Source organism: Nelumbo nucifera, chromosome 1, assembly GCF_055504915.1.
Source record: "Nelumbo nucifera cultivar China Antique chromosome 1, China Antique-T2T, whole genome shotgun sequence".
Classification (NCBI taxonomy): Eukaryota; Viridiplantae; Streptophyta; class Magnoliopsida; order Proteales; family Nelumbonaceae; genus Nelumbo; species Nelumbo nucifera.
Genome location: NC_142649.1, coordinates 187,154,033 through 187,175,740, shown reverse-complemented (window position 1 = coordinate 187,175,740; position 21,708 = coordinate 187,154,033). Strand labels below are relative to the sequence as shown.

General features: G+C 37.1%; 1 protein-coding gene across 1 annotated transcript; it reads right to left on the bottom strand.

Annotated features, from left to right (window-relative positions):
• Positions 1-1,243: 1,243 nt before the first annotated feature.
• On the bottom strand, positions 1,244-17,098 carry LOC104596130 (putative DEAD-box ATP-dependent RNA helicase 48). Its single transcript, XM_010257159.3, has 10 exons — positions 14,708-17,098; positions 12,663-12,769; positions 12,006-12,061; positions 11,681-11,905; positions 11,168-11,374; positions 11,001-11,087; positions 10,157-10,252; positions 9,870-10,085; positions 9,313-9,495; positions 1,244-1,798 (listed from the first exon to the last, which is right to left on the bottom strand). The coding sequence occupies exons 1-10, from the start codon at positions 15,655-15,657 to the stop codon at positions 1,568-1,570; spliced, it is 2,358 nt and encodes a 785-aa protein (XP_010255461.1). The 5' UTR covers positions 15,658-17,098; the 3' UTR covers positions 1,244-1,567.
• Positions 17,099-21,708: the final 4,610 nt, after the last annotated feature.

Sequence of the window (21,708 nt, the reverse complement as noted above, 5' to 3'; positions counted from 1 at the left end):
TTCTTCAAACAGAAAATTGACTACATAAGGTGGTTGCTCGTGTTTTTACCAAAGGCAATAATGATGTTTTTAATTTTAATTTATTTTGATTAAAATTATTTGAATGGACATTAGGGTCAAAACTGTCATTTTTCACTCCCATAAATTTAACGAAAGGTCATAAATCGGTTGCAGACTATATTAGGTGTTTTTAGTAAAATATAAACTATAAGATAAACATTAATAAATCCATGAAACTACAAGGGGTGTTTTAGCAAATGACCTTACTTTTATCTTTTAATTCATGGTCTCCCAACCTTGGTGACTACGGGATTTAATACAAAGTATCCACTATAACCAGGCAAAGAGACATACCTACTTTGCCACCAACAATTAGTAGATGACACCATTGGGATAGCTTAGATGATGTTATGACCAAAATCTAAAAGACTACAAGCAAATTAGACAATGGCTGTTATAGGCATAAAAATCTATTATTAAAAAGGGCAATTTTGCCTCGATCTCGGTGTTCAGTGCTGACAAATTTTCATCCAAGTGAGAAAGTCACTTATCCATTTAGGAGATAAAAAGAACATGAACATCTTGATCAATGAGAACCAAAATCTCATTGATCAATTAAAGACTGATAACCTAATGTTCACATCGAAGCAAAAAGGTTCATGGGATGATGGAAACCTAGAACTCTAATTATCCAGGGCAAGTGTTTCTTGGCATTATATAGACCTTCAAAATCTGTCTACCAAATTTCATCCAAAGCCGGTCATTTTAAGAATCAATTAAGAAAACATTCACTTTCAACAAATCAAGAACGACGTGATAGATCTCTCAAATGATAACCAGGATCTAGTGAATGGTATCACATCATCGACCCACCATATTTAACCCTTGTGAAACTGGTGTGGTGAGATTTTCTTACATGGACACAGAACATGAGCATCCAAGGCCATCTTAAAATGGATGGGAAATGTGCCATCCCATCATTCGATCATTATCTATTTGACTGTGAGCCATTTATCAATTGGTTCAAAACCGGTGCCTTTCTGTATGGAGTCTTCTCAGTACTGTGGTAGCCATTAGTCCTCTAATTTGATCGGGTGACTAGCACGGTGGCTCTGCGTGTAAAAGTTCCCACATCAACATTTACAATACTGGTGAAGACAAGTGGATAGTGGATTTTTCTTATCAAAAATATTTAAACCACAGATCCCGTTTGCTGTCTTAACTTTTGCAGGTACATATAATATTTAGTTGTTTTTCATAATAATTGTTCATTTACCATGAAAATAAAGCATCCTTTTTTTGAAGTATTCTTCTCGGAATATTATAAAGAAGGAAATAACTTAGAAAATCCGAGAATGAAAGAAAGAATATGCCTATTTTCACTTCAATTTACAGAGATTGCAACTTTTGTAAATGGACTAGGTTGGGCAGGACCACGTACAAACCCAATGTGGCCTAGTACTTGAGGAGCCTGACGTAAAACATTGAACCAAAACTGGGATTCGGCTGCCTAAAAGCTTGGCTGGTCCGTGTGTTTGGATCACCACCGTTACCACTAAATATTGTTCTATTTTCTGATACGGATGCCAGGGATGTCCCTTAAACCCATCTTGGATGCTGTTTTCCGGAAGAGTGCAGGAGGCTTTTGCAAACCAATTGAATTGCAGAACCCATTAGCAAGTTCTACCAGCATGGTTTTATCTCTTCCTATCTCTCTTATTGAATTGTAATAGCCAAGCCAGGCATGATATGCTGCCTCCTTGGCACTGGCATCAATCTTTGCCATCGAATCTTCCACCTGTACATAGAGAAAGTTTTGTAGATTAAGTATTTTACTTGGGCAGATGTGTCCTATATGAATATGTAGATTAAGTATTTAAACCGTCCTGTGAAAATATTAAAGTAAAATATGAAAATTTTTTATTCACTCAAAACACCTGATATGCATGTTTGTGTGTATTGGGTGTAATGATACTTTGACCCTTGTATGGAGGTTACGACAGAAGCTTTTCTAGAAGATGTATTCAGTTAAAAAGATTAATTGTGGTAGCTATATATGTACTTGAATAGGCTGAAGCAGAGACAGACCATACACTAAATTCTAAATTTGATTATAGCCAGAGTTAAGAACAGGTAAAACAAGAAAAGGCTCCAACGCAAATTTAAGGCAATAACATGAAATACGCAAATATGAAAAAAAGTACTGCGAGCATATATGAGAAAAAATCAGAAGTGTATCCTTTGGATAAATCAAAGCAGCTTAACCAGCCAATTAGTACAAGAGATTGCTATAAATAAATCAAAACAAAATCTGATCTTACACTAATTGCAAAAATCCTATACAAAGAGTAAGCATAGTCAACAAATGAAATTAATAAGCTAGCATCAACGTTGTTACTTAACCAGTCAAAGTATCAGAGAATGCAAAAATCCTATACAGAGAGTAAGCATAGTCAACAAATGAAATTAATATGCTAGCATCAAAGTTGTTACTTCACCAGTCAAAGTATAGAATGCATTTGTTTGAAGAAACAAGGAAGACCAACCAATCACAGGAATTCTTCTTCCTCTTCTGTAACTATAAACAAGGGTTTCGCCCCTTCTCCATTTTTGAATAGGGGTTCTACCCCCCTTCCTTTTTTTTTTTCTTTTTATCAATAACAGGAAGCATTTCATTAAAATAAGAGATTAGAATACATATTAGGGGAGATAAAACATCTTATGTTTTGTTTTTTTACTTCTTTTTCTACAACAAAAACAAGGTGTTCAGCCGCTTTTTTCCTGTCATTTTCTGAGACACTAAGAAAATCCTAAGCAAGCAAAGGCACTCCCCTGTCAAAGTATCTGAGAATGCATTTGTTTGAAGAAACAAGGAAAACCAACCAATCACAGGAATTCTTCTTCCTCGTCCTTTTCTGGAACAGGGACTCTGCCCCTTCCTCTCCATTTTTTAATAGGGTTTCCACCCATTACTTTCCTTCTTATGCTTTTTTTTTACTTCTTTTTCTACAACAAAAGCAAGGGGTTCAGCCCCTTTTTTCCTGTCCTTTTTTCTGAGACACTAGCAATGCCTAGGCAAGCAACTAGACACTCCCCTGTCAAAGTATCAGAGAATGTGTTTGTTTGAAGAAACAAGGAAGACCAACTAACCACAGGAATTCTTGTTTTTTAATTTTCTTTTTTCTAAAACAAGAATAGGGATTCCCCCCCCCCCCCTCTTTTCCTTCTTATGTTCTGTTTTTAAATTCTTTTTCTACAACAAAAAGAGGGGTTTAGCCTTTTGTTTTCGTGTCCTTTTCTGAAGCACTAAGCAACGCCTGGGCAAGAAACTAGGCGCTCCCCTGTCACCTAAGTTCACCTTTGCTTCTTGAAAACTATAGTTGCGAGAGTTATAGTAAATAGTTTTTTTCTCTGCTATGTCCTGAATCCATCTTTTCCAATTAGCCGAGTCCTGACATGTGATGCATTCTGACTCCCATGTCCATTTGATGCAACACTAATCTCAGTGGTTCTCAAGGCCCAAGCTAAGTCAGCAAAAATCCTTGGCACTTAGCACTCAGACAAGACACGATGATGGTAAAATCCCGAGCTGACAAGTTTGAGGACATGGGTTCAAGTCTGAGAGTTTTGCAAGAAAAGCCAGAGGTTAAGCCCGCATCCAGTCCACCCCTCCCAAGACCCCAAATAGCTGGGACCACATTGAATAATTCCCTTTTTAAGTATCTCAGTGCATGGGGACAAAATGTATGTATATATAATGGGAACCGAAATTGAAGTGTTAAGTCCTCATTGGATGTACCCTTCCTTATAATCATGTTGAGTGCTAAGTGCAAGGGTGCCTAGATGCCATAAGTTTCCTTTAAAAGAAGTTTAAAAAATCCCAAGACATGTGATAAAGGCAGATATCAAAACCCACTACAATGAAAGAATGAAATACAAAAAATGGACTACAAGTCATAGATATCTTTTTGGCACACACACACCCAAAGAGATTAATAGCCACTAGGATGGTGTATCCCTACAGATCAAGAAAATGGAACTTGTGCCTTTCCTCCACCAAAATAGAGGTTTAAGGTTCTATATACCTTGTGCCCTGGGTTTTGATACTTACGCTTTTGGCATGGTGTAAGAATCCCTTTGTGAGGTGAGGAATCATCTTTTGTATTTTTGAGTCAGAAAACTTCTCTTTGGGAAGAAGAGAATTGCTTCTTAGAGTTTGAGCAAGCATACTTTCCTTGGGTAGTGTTATTTATCAGTAACAATAATAAAAAAAAAAAATCATTTATGTGAAGATTTCAGAAAACTCCAAACATCCTAAAAAGGAAAAGGGAAAAGAAACAACAGCACAATGCTGACCATGTCCATACTATCATCAAGAAAAATGTTATTAACTCACTACCTTAGAAACTTGCCCATCAAGGCGTAGCATAGACAACTAGGCACTTGTAGTGAGCACTAGCCTGAAAACATGGCTTAAATGAAAACAAACACCCTTCTAGGCAACAAGGCACCAGCTTGGGTGACAAAAAACACAAGGTGAGTGCCTTTATTATAATACTATTACTATAGCTACATTTTAAGCCTTGTTCGGTTTTTGGTAAGTCATTTACCCGTGTTCTTTTGATCAAAAGTGTTTCCCAGAGGTAAGTTAAGCAATTGACCATTTTTACCCATAAAATTTCATTATTAGAAGGGGCAATTTTGTCCCATAATGTTTTCACAACTTTCCCCCAAATGGGAAAATTACTAATCCACCTGGGAAATGGTACCTAGGTAAGCGATATCCGTGGGAAAAGAAATTTACCATGGGACTCACAATTACTGAAAAGAAAACACAGGATTGGTTGGTCAACGGGAGCAACTTTTCTGTTAACCAACTCCCCACCCCCACCCCTCCATTTACAAAAAAATGAATAGGGTGATAATACAATGTGTTATGGTACATCCTATAATATATTATGTGTTATCTATATTAAAGAAGATAAGGATAGAGAATTACGGTAATACATCTCTTTTATGTTAAATAGAAAAAGAGCTTTGCCCCTAGGTCTCTTTCCCTCTTCTCCATGAAAGATCTTGGAGAAGCGTCTTATATACTGGGTCTTCGACTCTATAGAGATAGATCGAAGCGGATAATAGGATTATCCCAATCTGCTTACATTGACAAAATCGTCAAAAGGTACAACATGGAAAACTCCAAGAAGGGAAACATTCCTTTCAGGCACGGAGTTGCTCTCTCCAAGAAGATGTCTCCCAAGACATCTGAGGAGATCGAGGATAAGAAGAATGTTCCCTATGCCTCTGCCATGGGGAGCATCATGTATGCCATGTTGTGCACTCGCCCCGATATTGCTCACGCGATGAGTATAGTAAACAGATTTCAAGCCAACCCAAGATAGGAGCATTGGACCATTGTGAAATGCATACTTAAGTACCTTCGAAGGACAAAAGAGTTTTGTCTAGTATTCGATGGTGCATCACTATAGATCCAAGGGTATACTGATGTTGATTTCCAGTCGGATCCAAATGATAGAAAGTCTACATCTGATTACGTATTCACGATAGGATCGTGTGCTATTTGCTGGAAAAGCAGGAAACAGGGGTCTACGGCGGATTCCACAACCGAAGCCGAATACATTGCCGCAAGTGAGGTTGCCAAGGAAGCCGTGTGGGTGAAAAATTTCATCCAAGAGTTGGGAGTAGTTCTATCCAGCACATCACCCATCCTGTTGCTGTGCGACAACAATGGGGTCATTGCTCAGGCCAAGGAGCCACGAGCCCACTCGAAGTCCAAGCACATCGAGAGGAAGTACCACGTACTGCGGGAGATTGTTGGTAGAGGGGACGTCCTGATTCAGAAGGTAGCTTCAGCGGAGAATGTTGTAGACCCATTAACTAAGCCACTCACACAGAAAGTGTTTGAGAAACACGTGGAAAGTATGGGACTCCGGCTTATTCCAGATTGAACCTAAGTGCAAGTGGGAGTTGTTAGACAGTTTTGTATGCCCTTAGCTCCAATCAGTTTGATGTACTTATGACATTTATTGTAAATGAATAAAGTACATATTTGATTCATGTTCCTGTGGTATGTTTCTGTGTAATACCCTTAAACCGAACACTTATGAGACTTGTGTTGGTTTAGAACGTTCACAGCTAGTAGGTCGGTCTGGGGAGACCTATCCTGACAAGGCTGACACTGATGTGCCGCCAAGTCGGTTGGGGTGGCCTGTCTCTGCCACCAGGGTGAGACCCGAGGTACATGCAGTGTAGGATTAATTGAATGTTTGAACTGGACCAGATATCCAGCATTGCCCTGGACCTTAGAGATTGATGGGCAAAACTGGAAAGTTACACCTGACCCCTAGACTCGATTATGATACTGCACTAGGTGTCGGATTGGGCTGTCTTTGATATGCCAACCAGTGAGATCCTTAGCGAGGTCAAAACCTGGGTATGTTGGGACAGTCTGAGAATCTGAGTGGGTGATCATAGTGACAGGATCAACCCCTTTGTGGAACAAAGGTAATGATCGGGGATGCACTCTCTCTGATGGAAACCAAGACTGCCGGCAGCCGATTTCAATCGTTGAGATTTGTTTTGCAAAATATATTTTATATGATATATAAAAGTATATATATATAATATGGTTTCTAGCCGTTTGCAAAAAGGTTTTATTTCCTAGGATCCATGTGAGTAGAGAGTGCAGCATTGTTCCTTGCAGCCGAGGGAGAGGTCCTCTCTTGTCGGGCAGTGTTTGATCATTATGGGCTGAGAGGTTAAGTGTAAGACCATTGAGGGTAATACCTGATGGGCTAATCTTGCATCTGCCCACAGTCCCTAAGTGTTACAAGGTAGCTTGGCCCAGGGACCACTTAGAGTAAGTGTTGGGCCCATAGAGCCCATGTGATGGGTTTTAGGGGGTGCACTGTCCATAACGGTGTATTCGGCCAGGCCTTGTAACAACCCATGTGGCTGATGTGTAGATCAATGTTTGGGTCCCACGCCATACAAGGAAGCTCAACTGGGCAGCAGTTTGGAAGGCTAAGTGAGCACATAACCTTATTGGGCCTAAAGCCCATTTCGAACTGGGCTGATTTGATCAATTAAATAAGGGGTGAATTCTGATATTGAATTAACAGATAGGATTGGGCCTTAACCCTATCCACTAAGAGAGTCCAAATCTAAATGTGATTCAGATCTGGAAACCTCCTAATGAGATTAGGAGAAGGCTAATCCAATCTGCAGATAAGATAAGGGTTTACCCTTATCACTTAAAGGGAATTCTGATCCAAATATGATTTGGATCAGCAACTCCTAATAGAATTAGGAGCTGGTCCCTTTAAGGTTATAAAAGGAGGAGGGGGCGACAGCCTTTACACACACTTCACATCCTGTCTTCAAAGCTGAAATTACAGAAGAGAGAATTCAGCTTCACTGCGCTAAGTCTCTCTTATCGCCTCCTTCCTACCACCGCTATATCTGCCAGTTCAATCTCCTGTTCTCAATGGAAGTGATCAAGATCAGATCTTGATATCAGTTCTTTGTGGAAGGACTGATTGGAAGTAGTGCTCACGTGCCATCCAGTTGATTCTTGCGAAGGATCTGGTTCTTTTGAAGAACGCTGTTGATTCTACTCCATCCTGCACTGCGCCATCTTTAGTGGGAGCAGTTTTTGGTTCCTTCCTTGGGCGTGAACACCTTCATTGGGAGATATTGTTTCTCCGTATCAGGTATATCCCTCTCCTACTGCTTTTGTTCAGATCTGGTTCGGTTCTTGGTTCAAGATTGATCCTTGAAAAATATGATTTTTCTAAAATAGGGAATACGATTCCCAGTAGGATGGAGAGAAATTTTTGAAATTCGCCCATTCTATTCTGCAAGATTCGGGCATCCATACGATGGATATCTCGTCCCTTCAGAAACAGTAAAATTAATTGAGTTAAAATTTAAAAATGTTGTTGTCTTTTAGATGCAATGATTTGATATGTTCTGAGAGACAAATTAATATTAATACTGAAGAGAATTTCTATTTTCCCAATTTATATGCATGTTAATTGATACAGTTAGGGAACTAACCTAGAATTTAGTTTTTCATTTGTAAAGTTCTATTGCCTAGGTAGTAGGCACCCACCTAGGCAACTAGGTGTTCCACTGCCACCTAGAATCACTTATGTGCCTTAACAATTGTGTTTCTCCTGGCCCTGGTGCCCCTCAAACTAGGTCCACATCTTGGGGAGAGTGTTGCTATAGGGAGAAAGCTTATTTGGAAAGAAAAACTCTATTTTGTTTTTGATATAACTCTTGTAGTCTTTTAGCTTTATTAGTAAGTTTTCTTTTACTCTCTTCACACATGGAAATAAGCATCTTGTTGAATTACATGAATCTTTGTGTCTTGTCAGGGTTCATTCTCTTCTATGTATTTTCTGGATTTCCCACCAGTCCCATGATCAAATATTTGTTTACCAAGTTCATATCATGATTTAGTACCGCACAAAACAAAAGTGCCTTCTACTTGAAAACATCATTGACATAATTAAACATGGAAATGGCCCTGTATCATATTAACTGAGAAGCATTGACAAAAGCACGTAAGTTTCTCACACAGGCTATCCCTACCTAATGTCTTTTCTAGAATGAAAAAATCATACTAATTCAAGCAACACAACTTAGGGAATACAAGTGGAGAGAAAAGCTACAAAAAACAACCAAAGTTCATTGTTACATCTATAAAATAGAAGCAAACAGCTACAAAATGCCAGGATTGTAGTTATTTCCATAACCTATCGACCTAATTCGATGAAAACATTCAAACTAGAAATTGATTATCATCTTGATTTAATTTAAAGTATCACAAGAGATGGAGGATGAGGATGCATCCAGAGTCTTATCTGATATGTGAATACCACTTAAAAGGAAAATTCCATAAAACAGTTGCTAGGCCAGCAATGCTATATCGAGCAGAGTGTTGGGCAGTCAAGAAACATGTCCAATAAAAGAGTGCAACAGAAATGTCTATGCTGAGATGGATGAGTGGACAAACTAGAAAGGGTAGGTCAGAAATAAAGCCATTCGAAGGAACCTAGGAGAAGCTCCAATAGGTGATAAACAGAACAGAATGAAAAAACAGTATTAATGCAGCTGACCCCATATAGTTGGTATAAGGCTTAGATGATGATGAAAGAGGGAAATAATAGTGCCAAATGTGTTTCTAGAATCTAGATACCTTAATATACCAAGAAGGCAAACACAAATAAAAATAAAAGAGGGGATTAAAATCTTCACATACATAATTTAAATGCATTAGAGAATCACCTTCAATTTTATATCTGAGTCTAATTGTGGTAAAGGTGCCTTTTCAATAGGCAGGTCTTTTATTTCATCTAGGAAATATTCTTCCCAAGGTGCAAGCAATAGAATGCCCTCTCCTTCCTTGCCTTCACGCCCTGTCCTTCCAAGACGATGTATGTACTGCTCCCGGTCAGAAGGAATACCAACCTAAGGATCAAGAAATCAGAAATCTTTACATTAAGTGTACTCACACAATGTTATGTTCAAGAATGATACACACTACTGAATAATCACTGAATCACATGAATTTACTTTTCTGTTTGGATGCATTTCACTAGCTGCTCTATTAATTCATATACAGTCTTCTTATGATGAACATGAAAATTCTATGAAGTGTCAATGATAAAATACTCTTCATAATGTGTTATTATTAAGCGCATTTCACTAAAGTCATGCATAATGCATACAGTACACATACCTACAGAAAAATAAAGGCCTCAAAGCATAACATATTAGTATTATATACTGGCTGTGCATTAAACAAGGCAGTACAGTGACAACATGCCAAGTTTCATTGCTACCTGAATCACCAAAGTAACATCAGGATAGTTCATTCCACGAGCTGAAACATCAGATGTTACAAGAATTAGTCGCTTTGATTCACGAAATTCATCAGATATGCGGGTTCGGTAAAGTTGAGTTTTTCTAGAATGCATTTCTCTGACATTCATTTTCATCTCCCGGAGAAGTAAGAACATGAGGGATGTCACCATTGCAGTTGTACAGAAAATAATAATCTGTGTAGGTTGAACAATGAGACTGTAAGTATTAATTTATCTACAAATAAGAAGAAAACTAGAATATATACCTTATAATCAAGCATATGCGAGATGTGCTCTTTCAAAAGATGGTGTACTATTTGAAAATGCAGTACGTGTGGTGCAACCAGATACGACTGTTTAACCTGCATTCAACAAGCCAAACTTACAACCATATAGTTAGCCATGGCAAGGTTAGCAAAATTACTTACTATCAAGATCTGGAAGTTGTCAACCATCAATAAAACAAAAAGTAAGGTATTCATATACATTGAAAAGTGTGTTAGAGAAACATAGTGATAACTTGAGCACATAACATAAACTGCAACACCCCTAATTGATTGACAAAACTACTTATTTTAAAAGAGAAACACCCCTATATATTAACATATCGCCATAAACAGAGTTGATCCAGCTTTATCAAAAATAGCATCTGCGAAACCAGCATTCTAAACAAACACAAATCCTTTATAATATTGAAATAACAGAACCTCTAACTATATACAACTACCAATACTGTAAATCTTGAATTGATTTTAGGTACCACTGCATTTGAGAATAGTCAAGATTACATAGAAAATATATAGAGTAATCCTGTGATAATTAATTAATTATGATATCACCAATTCCTTCTTTTTGAGGATGGCCCTTTTTTGAGGTCCTTTTTGTACAGCTTCTCAATGTACACAGGACCTTTTATTAATACAATCATACTTTACTTTTTCTCAAAAATAAAAAAAAAACTATATCACCAATTCCTGTTTGCCTTTTCTTTTCCCCTGTTCTTGTACTAAACCACAAAAAACTCCTCGGGAAGCAAGTCATAATAATCATTTGATGCTAGATAGCTCAAAAATCAGAAAATCAGTACAGAAGATGCATCATGCATAATACCTTGGAATGAGTTTCAGTGCCGCCCAACCCCACTGTGTCAATACAAGCATGTTCCCTTTTCAAAACAAGTTGTGAAATGCGACGCACCTGTGAATTCAGCAAAAAAACAGCATTATATTTTAACTATAAAAGAAAAGGAAGTAGGATTTTTTTGAGGATGGGGGCACCTCTTTCGGAATTGTAGCAGAGAACAGCAATGACTGCCTTTGGCGTGGCACACAGTCAACAATTTTCTCTATATCCTTCCGGAATCCCAAATCAAGTAAGTGATCAGCCTCATCTAGTATCAGCATTTTCAGGCCCATCAAACGCACAGAGAAGCCAGATTTATTCTCTATATGATCTAACAACCTACCAGGGGTTGCAACTATAATCTGCAACGTTCAATGGATAACATGAAAATCAATACTAAAATGCATAGATGTGACAAATAAGAACTAAATGAGAAATGCTAGGGTGTTAATATAAATTGTTCTAATGTCCTTCCACTATTTTTGACATTACAACTAACACTTAAAAGTAAAATATCAGCAATATATTGATAAAAATCAAAATGATGTGGTTGGAGACATCAAACATAAAAGAGACTCATAATCTACTTAGGAAACTGTTAACACTTTTGTATGCTTATGAAACATGTGGGTTCTGGATGGGATAAATAACATTTAATATCAAGTAACCTGGCATGGATGGGATTCTAGGCGCTTCAGGTCATCCTTGAACCGTGTACCTCCAGTTAATGTTTGGACACCTATCCCGTCATGGTACTTTAGCATGACATTGGCTTCTGCAGCAATCTGACTAGCAAGCTCCCTTGTGGGACAAAGAATGAGGACAACAATTGGTGGCACCCGTTGACTTGTGCTGTCACTTGTGGTCTTCGGAACTGCTTCAATTGCAGGAAGCTGTTTTCATTTAACAAGGGCATTGGGAAAAAGAGAAAATAAAGAAACAAGAGAAAAAAAAATGATAGATGAGATAGCACAAAAGTAGCATATGATTTACCAGAAAGGCTGCACTTTTTCCTGTGCCAGTTTTAGCTTTGACCAAAACATCCTTGCCTGCTCCAAATTGCACGATATACATCATTTAATTCACAAAAAATAGTAACCCATCAATGTTTTATCAGAAGAATCTTTCCTTAAGAAGAAACAACTCATGTATCAGAAATGACTCAGATAGGAGCTACAAAAATGCATATACAAAGATTGGAAAAAAGGTAGAATGATAAATAACAGTCAAATTTAGCAAATATATTAACATGAATAGCATGTCATCGGTATGTTGATATCCATTACCAAATGCATTAATTGATAGGAGTATGTAAAAAGTAGAAACACCCAGGATTTTTGTGGAAGAAAATATTCCTCTCCCACAATAAATACATATAACACCTCAGTTAAACAAATCAATGTCCTTTCTTTATTTTTTGATGAATAATGACCTTTGTTTATTAGTAATAAGGTTTTCTTGAACGAGTTGCATTGCAATTATATGATAAAAAAATTTCCAGGGTATGCAACATCAAGAACTTATGGGGTTTGGAGAGTTAGTATGCATGCATGTATGCATATGCATGCATCTGTTTTCCACTGAGAACATAAAAGAACAAACTGATGCACCAGCAAAGATCCAGTTTAAAAGAATTGAAAAATCCAATACCATCAAGGCAAGCAGAAATAGTGGCCTCTTGTACCATGGTCATTTGCACATAGCCAGCTAACGAAAGTGCCTTTATTGTCAATGGAGAAATGCTGCATTCGTCAAATCTGGGAAGAAACAAAGAGGTAGGGTTATCCAGATAATACTTAAACATTAAAGATAAATTAATAAAGTGCCACAATATCCAGCCCAAATGCTATGGTCAATTTCCACATAATGGAGGCTTTCAACTCCCTTTTGCAAGTTAACATTGTCAGTATTGTAAAATTGTCAACCACATTCAAATTTTCAAACAGATAAAAGATAGGTAGGTCCTTCCAGAGATTCTAGCTGTAGCTTCAGCTGGTGCCTGGATCCCAAGAGAGTTTAATCATGTGGCTGATCAGTTATCTAAATCTGATTCTGAGAGGAATAGCAAGTATAGTGGAAATACTTTACCTATTACTTGAAAGGGCCCTTTTATTTTATTTATTTACTTTTTTTGTAAGGCCCTGATTTTAATATCCTTATCATGTACTCAACTTTTCTTTTTGAATGAAATGTTAACCTTTCTCAAAAGAAAAAGAAATAATAAGAATAAGTAGAAATGAATACATTCCGAACCTGTCTCTAAATTTGATCTATTCTCAGAACTTGGTTTGAATTAGGACTTTGGTTTTAGAAGGGGCCTGAGAGATAGTGAGTGTGACTCCCTTGTTCTCCTACTACCAAAGATGAAAATGTCTTTTTGGACCCTAATATCTCAGATGGAAGAAATCTGGTGCAAACCTATCCTTCCCAATCCCCAAAGTATAAGCTTTGTGTTGGGAAGTGTTCCTTGGAAAGATCAACACCTGTGACTTGCTACAAAAAAAAGAAGGTTAAACAAGTGCCTCTCTCCTCATATGTGTATCCTTTGCAAGGAAAGTGATCAAACTCTTCCTCACTTGTTATTTTCTTGCTCCTTTGTTTCTGGTATTGGAAACACCTCTATTCTCTCTTTGGTTGCAGATGGGTACCCCCACATGATGTGGTAGGCTTGTTCAACTCCAATTTCTTAAGGCAACAGAAAAAGAGAGGAAGAACTTTATGGAGGGAAGCAAGAGCAGTGTTGGAAAGGACAACATGGGAAGAAAGGGATCAGAGAACCTTTAACAAGAAAAGCAAATCTAAGGAAGACTTAATTGAAGCCATAACAGTAAGAATGGCACGTTGGGTAAAAACCTTGGATCTTTTTAGAGAATTCTCAACAAATGACACATTAAGATCCTAGAGTGAAGTGGCACAAACAGTCAGACCTGTTGAAAGTCTAAAAGATTGGATTGGAAACCTCCAGCTATGAATAAGCTAAAGTTGAACTTTGATGGAAGCTCAATGGGTAATCTAAGAAGAGCAGGAATAGGAGGAATCTTTAGAAAGTAGCTTTATTTTCAGAACCAATTCGTTTTGGAGATTCAGTTCAGACTGCAACCCTGGCTCTCTTACAAGGCTTGAGACTTGCAGTACAGCTAGAAGGGAATTGGAAGTTGGAGACTCACAATTAGTCATCTCATGGACCAGGAAACTCAGTTCAGCTCCTTGAAGATACAGAAATGCTTTCAGGGAAACTGATATCCTAGCAAAGAGATTCAATTCTACTTTTAGCTGGTAAGAAGAACTGCAAATGGGATGGCAGATATTTTCGCAAAGCAAGGAGTTGACAGGGCCTAGTTTATTTTGGGCGAAGTTGTAAATGTGATGTACTTTGGAGCTCCTATGTAACTTGGGTTTGAATTTTGGAGGATGACACTCTGGTCATCAAGTTGTATTATCTATTTCTTTAATCAAATCTAATGAAATCTATTTTCTGCTGATCAAAAAAAAAAAAAAAAAAACATAACCAACCACACGTACTGTTTCTTTCTGCTATACCCCATAACATGGGCAATAAATAATTTTTTACTATGTCCTCAAAAAAAAATGACCATGATAATTATCAAAAAAAAAAAAAAGACCATGATCTTTTCACCATAGGATTACAAATCAACCCAAATGTTACACCACGAATCATATCATAATTTGCATACCTTTTCTGACTTAGAAGCGATTCCTCCTCATTCTGTTTACCAACGTCTACTAAATTTCTATGGTTCAGCTCGTCACGGATTGACTGAATTTGACTGGAAATATCGCTTTCATCTTCGAGCAGCTTAGGAACTCGTCTCATTGTCTTCATATCATAATTTCCCAAAGTAGCTCTGCTCATCATTTTCTTTGGATTCGTTCTACCTTTGAAATCCAAATCCTCCTCTGGCTCCTCTTCGCTGAAGTTAAACCTCGGCCATCTTGACTTTCCCATAACTTTTCCCCGTACTCCCTTGGGTTCACCAGCAAAAGGCTTTATTAAATCATCTTCCAAACTGAATTTATCATCATCTTCACTAGATGAACTCTCATTTCTAAGATATCTCAATCTAGGCCTCGGTTTCCTTCCCACTGTAACCGAATAATGTCTAGGTCTTGATGAATCAAAAACTGACCTCGGACTAGCACGATCATCTGTCAGACTACGCCTATCCCCCCCAATCAGTTTTCTCAAATCAATAGGGGGTTCGATTGCCTGATGCCTCCGATGAGAACGATTAGGAGCTGACTTCAGCGGCCCATCGTCTTCATTCCAAAGATCTTCAGCACCTTCCTTCATGAACCGATCAGCGAGAGCCTTAATTTGATCGTTGGCGCTCATCGATTTGAAATTTGAGGCCGATTTTGGATCCAACGACGGCTGATCATCGGATTTTCCAGCGAGTTTAGCACGGATTTGAGATCTGATTCTAACCTGGTAAAGCTGTTTTTCCTGCTCAAGAAGTTTTTTCTCCTTCTCTTTTGCTTTCTTCTCATGTAGGCGTTTCCACTGCCATTTGTTCAGACCGCCAGGAAATGTCCGGGGGCCACCGCCCATGGAACGGACAAGCAAAAGGTTGCAGAGGAGTTTCGGTAAAGTTGTAGAGTGCTCACGAAGCCGAGATGAATACATGGAGCCCCGTTTCAAAGGAGCATGCAGAGACGAAAGAGTAAGGTAAGGTTTCAGTGAGGTTGAGCAGGGTTTAGGGTTTTAGAAACCCCTAGCGTATACAGTGTACTGATGAATCTGCCCCCCACCAGTTTGCGCCCCAAAACGTCCCACATCGTTAGAAGTGGCCGCGTGTCGTCTCACACGCAAAAACCTCATTCTCATGCGAAGCTAACAGGACAGCCGTTAGCTCATTCCGTTAGCTCCAATTTCACCTAAAACCGGGTGTCACTCCCCTCTTCCCGCTCATAGTCGGTCCCTCACTCCTCATTCTAAAACTCAAACAGCCCCACCTCCTCCCCTCCCTCCGATAGACAATTGTTCCGGAAGATACATCGGAGTTATGCTGTTTGGATCTCTCTCAGCTTGAACTGTCTCAGATTGTCGAGGCTTATAAACCAGCCTCTTGTTTGTCTGTGCCAGAAAACCAACGAGTTCAAAAGTTGGTTATTAATGAAAATTTTTGGTGGGTTTCTGGTTTTGAAGAGAGATTGTTAATGGGTATTTCGTTTGCTAATATTTATGCTCAATATTGTTTGGGTCTTCTGGTTCTTCCGCCACCAGATGAAGAGGGCGACTGCTAGAACGAGAAAGGAGGAACTGCAACGGCTAGTTTCTAGGCCTTGCTTTTTCCAGAAAATGGTAGAGCAGAGCTTATCAGATTGACAGAAGTGAGAAAGAAAGGAGAGGAAGAGAGAAAGAATGGGAGAGATACCGTTTGCTGAATCTATGGAGTGTGGGTGTTCCAGAACAACACTCAGTGGTCGGGCTTCAACAAATGAGCGGGTTTCCCATAACACTGGAAGACAACACAAAAATGGAAAAGTGAGAGAAACCAGAGCAGTAATGGAGGAAATTAAAGATGGCAAGAGTTGCAGAGAAATCTTAGTTGAATGTTCTGGCGGGAAACTTGGGGACTAGACCACTGAGTTGTTGAAAGACAAGTCTCTTAGTCGTTGTAAAACGAAAAGAGATGACAACCCTTAATCAGTTTTTGTTTGAAAGAAGCTTTTTCTTGTGCAGAAAGTGATCAGAAATTGTGGGAAGTATTTTTCTAATTTCAAGACATTGAAACCACAGAAGAAGGGAACTAATACTCACAAGAAAGCAAGCTGAGGGATTTTCGCTTAAAGACACTGGGAAAACTCCAAATAAGCTGTTATTATTCAGCTTCCTACTCGTTTAGATGCAAAAGAAACAAGAACAGAAAAGAAAAGATGAATTGGAGAAGACCAATTAAGAAAATTGGGCCAGAGACTCGGGAATCTTGCCGGAGAACCGATTATTGGAAAGATTCAATGTCTGAAGTTTGGCGAGGCTTTCGAGCTCCGTCGGGATTTTCCCAGAGATGTTGTTTGTAATAACTTGCAAATTTCCACCAAAAACCCAAATATGAAAATAAAATCAGAATGGGTGGTCTTTTATTTTCCTACACTTGATAAGATTTGTAAGGAGATAGGGCGGTCTGAGGTCGAGAGGAGTGCAAGAGCGACTGAGCGAGTATGAACAGGAAAGAGGAGAGTGAAATCCGGTTTTGGATGAAACAGGAGCTAACGGGACGAGTTAACGGCCTTTCAGTTAGCTCCGCACGAGAATGAGGCTTATGCGTGTGGGAGGACACGCGGCCACTTCTAACGTTGTAGGATGTTTTTGGGGCGCAAGCCGGTGGGGGGTATATTCGAACTCGCGTGTATATATATGTATGTATATATATTATATATATTATGTATGTATACATATAATATTATTTATATTATATATATTAAAAAAATATATTTCAAAAATCCCCATTTATTTTAAATAAAATAGTCTTCCAAAAGAATTTTAATTAAAAACTTTTACGGATTCGAGTCCCTTATGGGGAACTCACCTCCATTAGGGATCAAGGATGGAACTTTTATCCCCAACAAGGATTAGGGTCTAGAAGGAATTTATTTCTAAGTTGGTGTTAGGGATGGGAGGATTATGGTCCTCGTCCCATTACCATTCCTAATTGCATATAGGAAAAAGAGAGGAAAGTGGGGGTAAAACTGAATTTTTAATGAAGTCTAGGACACATGTGATGTCACATGCAAACAGCCCAAAATGTTTTAATGGAGAGCTTTTTTGTGTCAAGCGGAACCACCCCACAAGTAGTGCTTTAAAATGGGTTAGAGTCACCAGTGGCCTACCCGAGGAATTAGCCATTGGGGCTTACAGAAATACCCCCAACAGCTATATAAGGGATATTTATGTATTTTGGCTTTGGGGAAGAAAATGATAAAAATGCCTCCCAACAATTATATAACAACTAATTAGGGGCATTTTGGGTAAAGTGATAATGACTTTATAATGACCAAACACCCCTCTGAACAACTAAAAATTGACTAGTTTTTAGAGTATTTTATGCCAATGAATTATTTTTAATTCCTATAAATAGCTCACTTCTTCACCACTCTCACTATACCAATTCAACAATGCTCTTCTCATACTCTCTCTACTCTCCAATTCTCAAGTCTTGACTTTTTTCAAGTTTCAACAAAAAAAGGTTTGTTCAAGTATCTCAAGTTAGCAATTTGGGAGGTTTGGAGGCTTCAATCGTTGAAATCAAGTTGAAATTCTAAACCGATTCGAACAAGTGCAATTAAATTATTTTTTTAGAATTAAAAAATGGCCAACTCCTCCCAAAACCAATTCCCCAGCATGTTTAGTACCAACGGTATTCGGTCACAACATGATAGCATTAGCATTGATATGGATGCTATTGAAATTGTCAGAGTTCCCACCCCTAATATTGGTACTATTTCTATGGGTAGGAAAAAGAAGGGGACTAAATTGACTAGCCTAGTTTAGAAACTATGTAAAATAGAGGAGGTTGAGAGGGAGAGAAAATGGTCGTTTGCCAAAAATATAGGAGTGACTTTAGCTATTATAGTAAAGGTTGTACTAACCACTTGGGCAGACATCTTCTTACCCATGAGAAATAAGAAGAAGAAGAAGGGAAAGAAAACTCCTAAACACAAATTAGGAGGGGGTTTGGTGTTTTTAAATATTCACAAGAACAAATGAGGCAAGAATTGGGAAAATATATTGTACATGTTGAACAACCTTTTTTATTATCTAGTGATAGTAAACTTCAAATTTTTTTACATAATTATGTAAATCCTCAATTTAAAAAAAGTTTCTAGAAATACTATTAGAACGGATGCTTTGAAAATGTTTTATTCATATAAACAAAATTTAATTTCTATTTTATCAAATCTTAATTATGGAGTTGCAATTACTTCTAATACTTGGACTTTTAAATTTAACATAATTTATATTTGTGTTACTGATCATCTTTTTTATCAAATCTGGCTTTTACAAAAAAGAATTTTAAGCTTTACTGAATGGCCACATACTTGCCCAGCTATTGCGACAAGTATTTTAAATACTTTACATGTTTATGGAATTGACAATAAACTTTTTTCTCATCATATTTCTAAAATTAAAAAATATATTATATATATTAAAAGCTCTAGAGCAAGAAAACAAGAATTTAAATATTCATGTCCTAATTATGGTTTAAAATCTAAACATTTTATGTTAGATGTTCAACTTAGATGGAAATCTACCTATTTTATGTTAGGAAATTGTATTCCCTATAAACAAATTATTTTTTATTTTTATAATTAAAAAATGCCACATGATATTATACTAACGAAGATTGGGAAATGGCTATTTGCATAAGAAATTTTTTACACAATTTTTATGATGCAACTAAGGAATTTTTGGGTGTTTATTACCCAACTAGTTGCCTTTTAGTTAATCAATTATTCGTGATTAGTGAATGTTATGCAAAATATAAAAAATCCACAATTTAAAAGTACTATTAAAATAATGAAAAATAAATTTAAAAAATATTAGGAGAACATTTCTCCTCTTTGTTGTTTAGCTACAATATTAGATCCTAGGATTACAAAATACGGTGTAGATATTTTACTTGAATCATGTTGTGAAAATATGAACATTGAAATTGGAAATCAAAAAGAAAAAGTTAATAGTTTATTAGTTGAAATGTATAGTTTATATGAATTTAATATGGTAGGGAATAAAAAATCTACAATTTGTAGTACAATTTTCACTTCTAAAACAACTAATTCTAGTAGTGCGAAAGATAGAGTTTGGTCTTTAATAAGTAGGAAGCAGAAATTTGCTACCACTTCATCAACATGTTCATTTACTAAACTTAATTTTTAGTTACAAAAAAAAAAAATTCTAGTTCAAGTGATTCCTTGTCACCATGGCACATAATCTACTAACCCCTCCAGAGGACATTATACTACTCTTGATGATTCACTTGAAGCAGATGATCAAAATCAAAATGAAGATGGATGTGGAACTTGAAGAAAGATAATGAAGACAATACTTTTTGTATATTCAATAATTTTGTACATTTTTTGAATTTATTATAAATTTTGTTATTAAATTTTGTATTTTTATTTAAATTATTTGTTATTTTTTCAACAATGTAATTTTAAATTTTAAATTTGTAATTGTATTATATTTTTTATATTTTATTCCATTTTAAGTATTTTTTTACCATTGTATTGTTCAACTTTCAAATTTCAATGAAATAAAATTCCTATTTTTTTTAATTTGTTGTCCATTTGGCATTTTGTATTTTGTTAAGTATTTTTTTAATTTCTTTGTTAAAATTTTTATTTTTTTTCAATTTGTTCAATTGTTCCTAAAGGAAAGTTAAGTATTTTAGTTTTACTTAACAAAAAAATCAAAATGTCAAAAAAAAAATGTTTGGCATGGTTTGGCTCAAGCTCGACCCATAGCCCAACTCAATAAGGCCTAGGCCTATAGCTCGCGGCCTGGCACAGCATGGGCCCGCATGGGCTCGGGTTGTGGGTTGTGCCAAGCTGACCGCCAACTTATCCCAAGGGAGGGAAGCACGACCTATGTGCCGACACGACATGGGTTGTGCTATGCCTGACTTAGAGCTCTACCCACAAGGTGTAGTCAAGTAGTTTTAAAAATTATATATAGAGCTTGTTCAAGTAGTTTGTCAAAATCACAAGGTATATTTAAATAATTACTTTTTTTAATGGGCCACATTGGGTGGAAGCCAAGTGAGTTGGGTTGGATTTAATTTGAACATATGCCAAAACCTAATAATTGGACATAAAACTTGAGCCTAGACCAAGCCCCATTTACCCAATTCAGGCCGATCTACACTGTAATTTGATACACTCAGGCCCTGTTTGCTTTTTGGTAAGTTACTTACTCAAGTAAGTGTTTCCTAGGAAACCCTTTCCTGGGTAAGTGCATTTGCCCATGTTCTTTTATTTTCCATGTAAATAATATAATGACCATTTTAGCCATAAAAATTCCATTATCAAAAGGGACATTTTTGTCCCATCCAAGTGCTGGAAACTTTCCCCTACATGGGAAAGTTAATTTACCCACCTAAGAGATGGGTAGATACGTAGGTAAATAAACTTTCCCTGGTCAAGCAATCCTATTGACCAACTTTCCCCTTCTCAAAATTCCAAAAACGAATTCCCCCTCAAGGGATTTGAATTAGTTGTAGAACCAACGATAACGCCTTAAATAAATTACATGGAATGCCCAATGAAAAGTTTAATGGTTGTGGGAAATGTATTTTATGAATGATGTAGAGCATTATTATTTAGGGTTCGACTATGATAATGGAAAAATATAATATTGAAAAATGTCTGACCAATCAATTGAAATCATAAACGTGGTAATCAACAAGGTGTTGTTTTATCAAAATTTATTTGTAGGTTTTGATTGATAAAAACTCTTTCCATACCATGTCTTTCCTGTATCATAGATTTTCCCTATTATTAATTCCACGGACCGATGAATGACTATTGTGTTTGATAAAACCAATCTCATTGTTGACAGGTATTTGTGAATTCTGTTCTTTGCCATAACACTCTTTCTTTATGATAGTTACTAGTGGGGACCCATGCAATGCACTAGATTTGTCAAAAATAATAAATCTGATAACTACAATGTTGT

Bases quoted from the DNA above. Each gene is read 5' to 3' on its own strand.
- LOC104596130 (XM_010257159.3), bottom strand. From the start codon at position 15,657: ATGTATTCATCTCGGCTTCGTGAGCACTCTACAACTTTACCGAAACTC. The intron at 12,062-12,662 runs GTATTGGATTTT...AATTTGGAGCAG, and splicing joins TATTTCTGCTTGCCTTGATG to GCAAGGATGTTTTGGTCAAA. The intron at 11,906-12,005 runs GTAAATCATATG...AAATGAAAACAG, and splicing joins GAAAAAGTGCAGCCTTTCTG to CTTCCTGCAATTGAAGCAGT.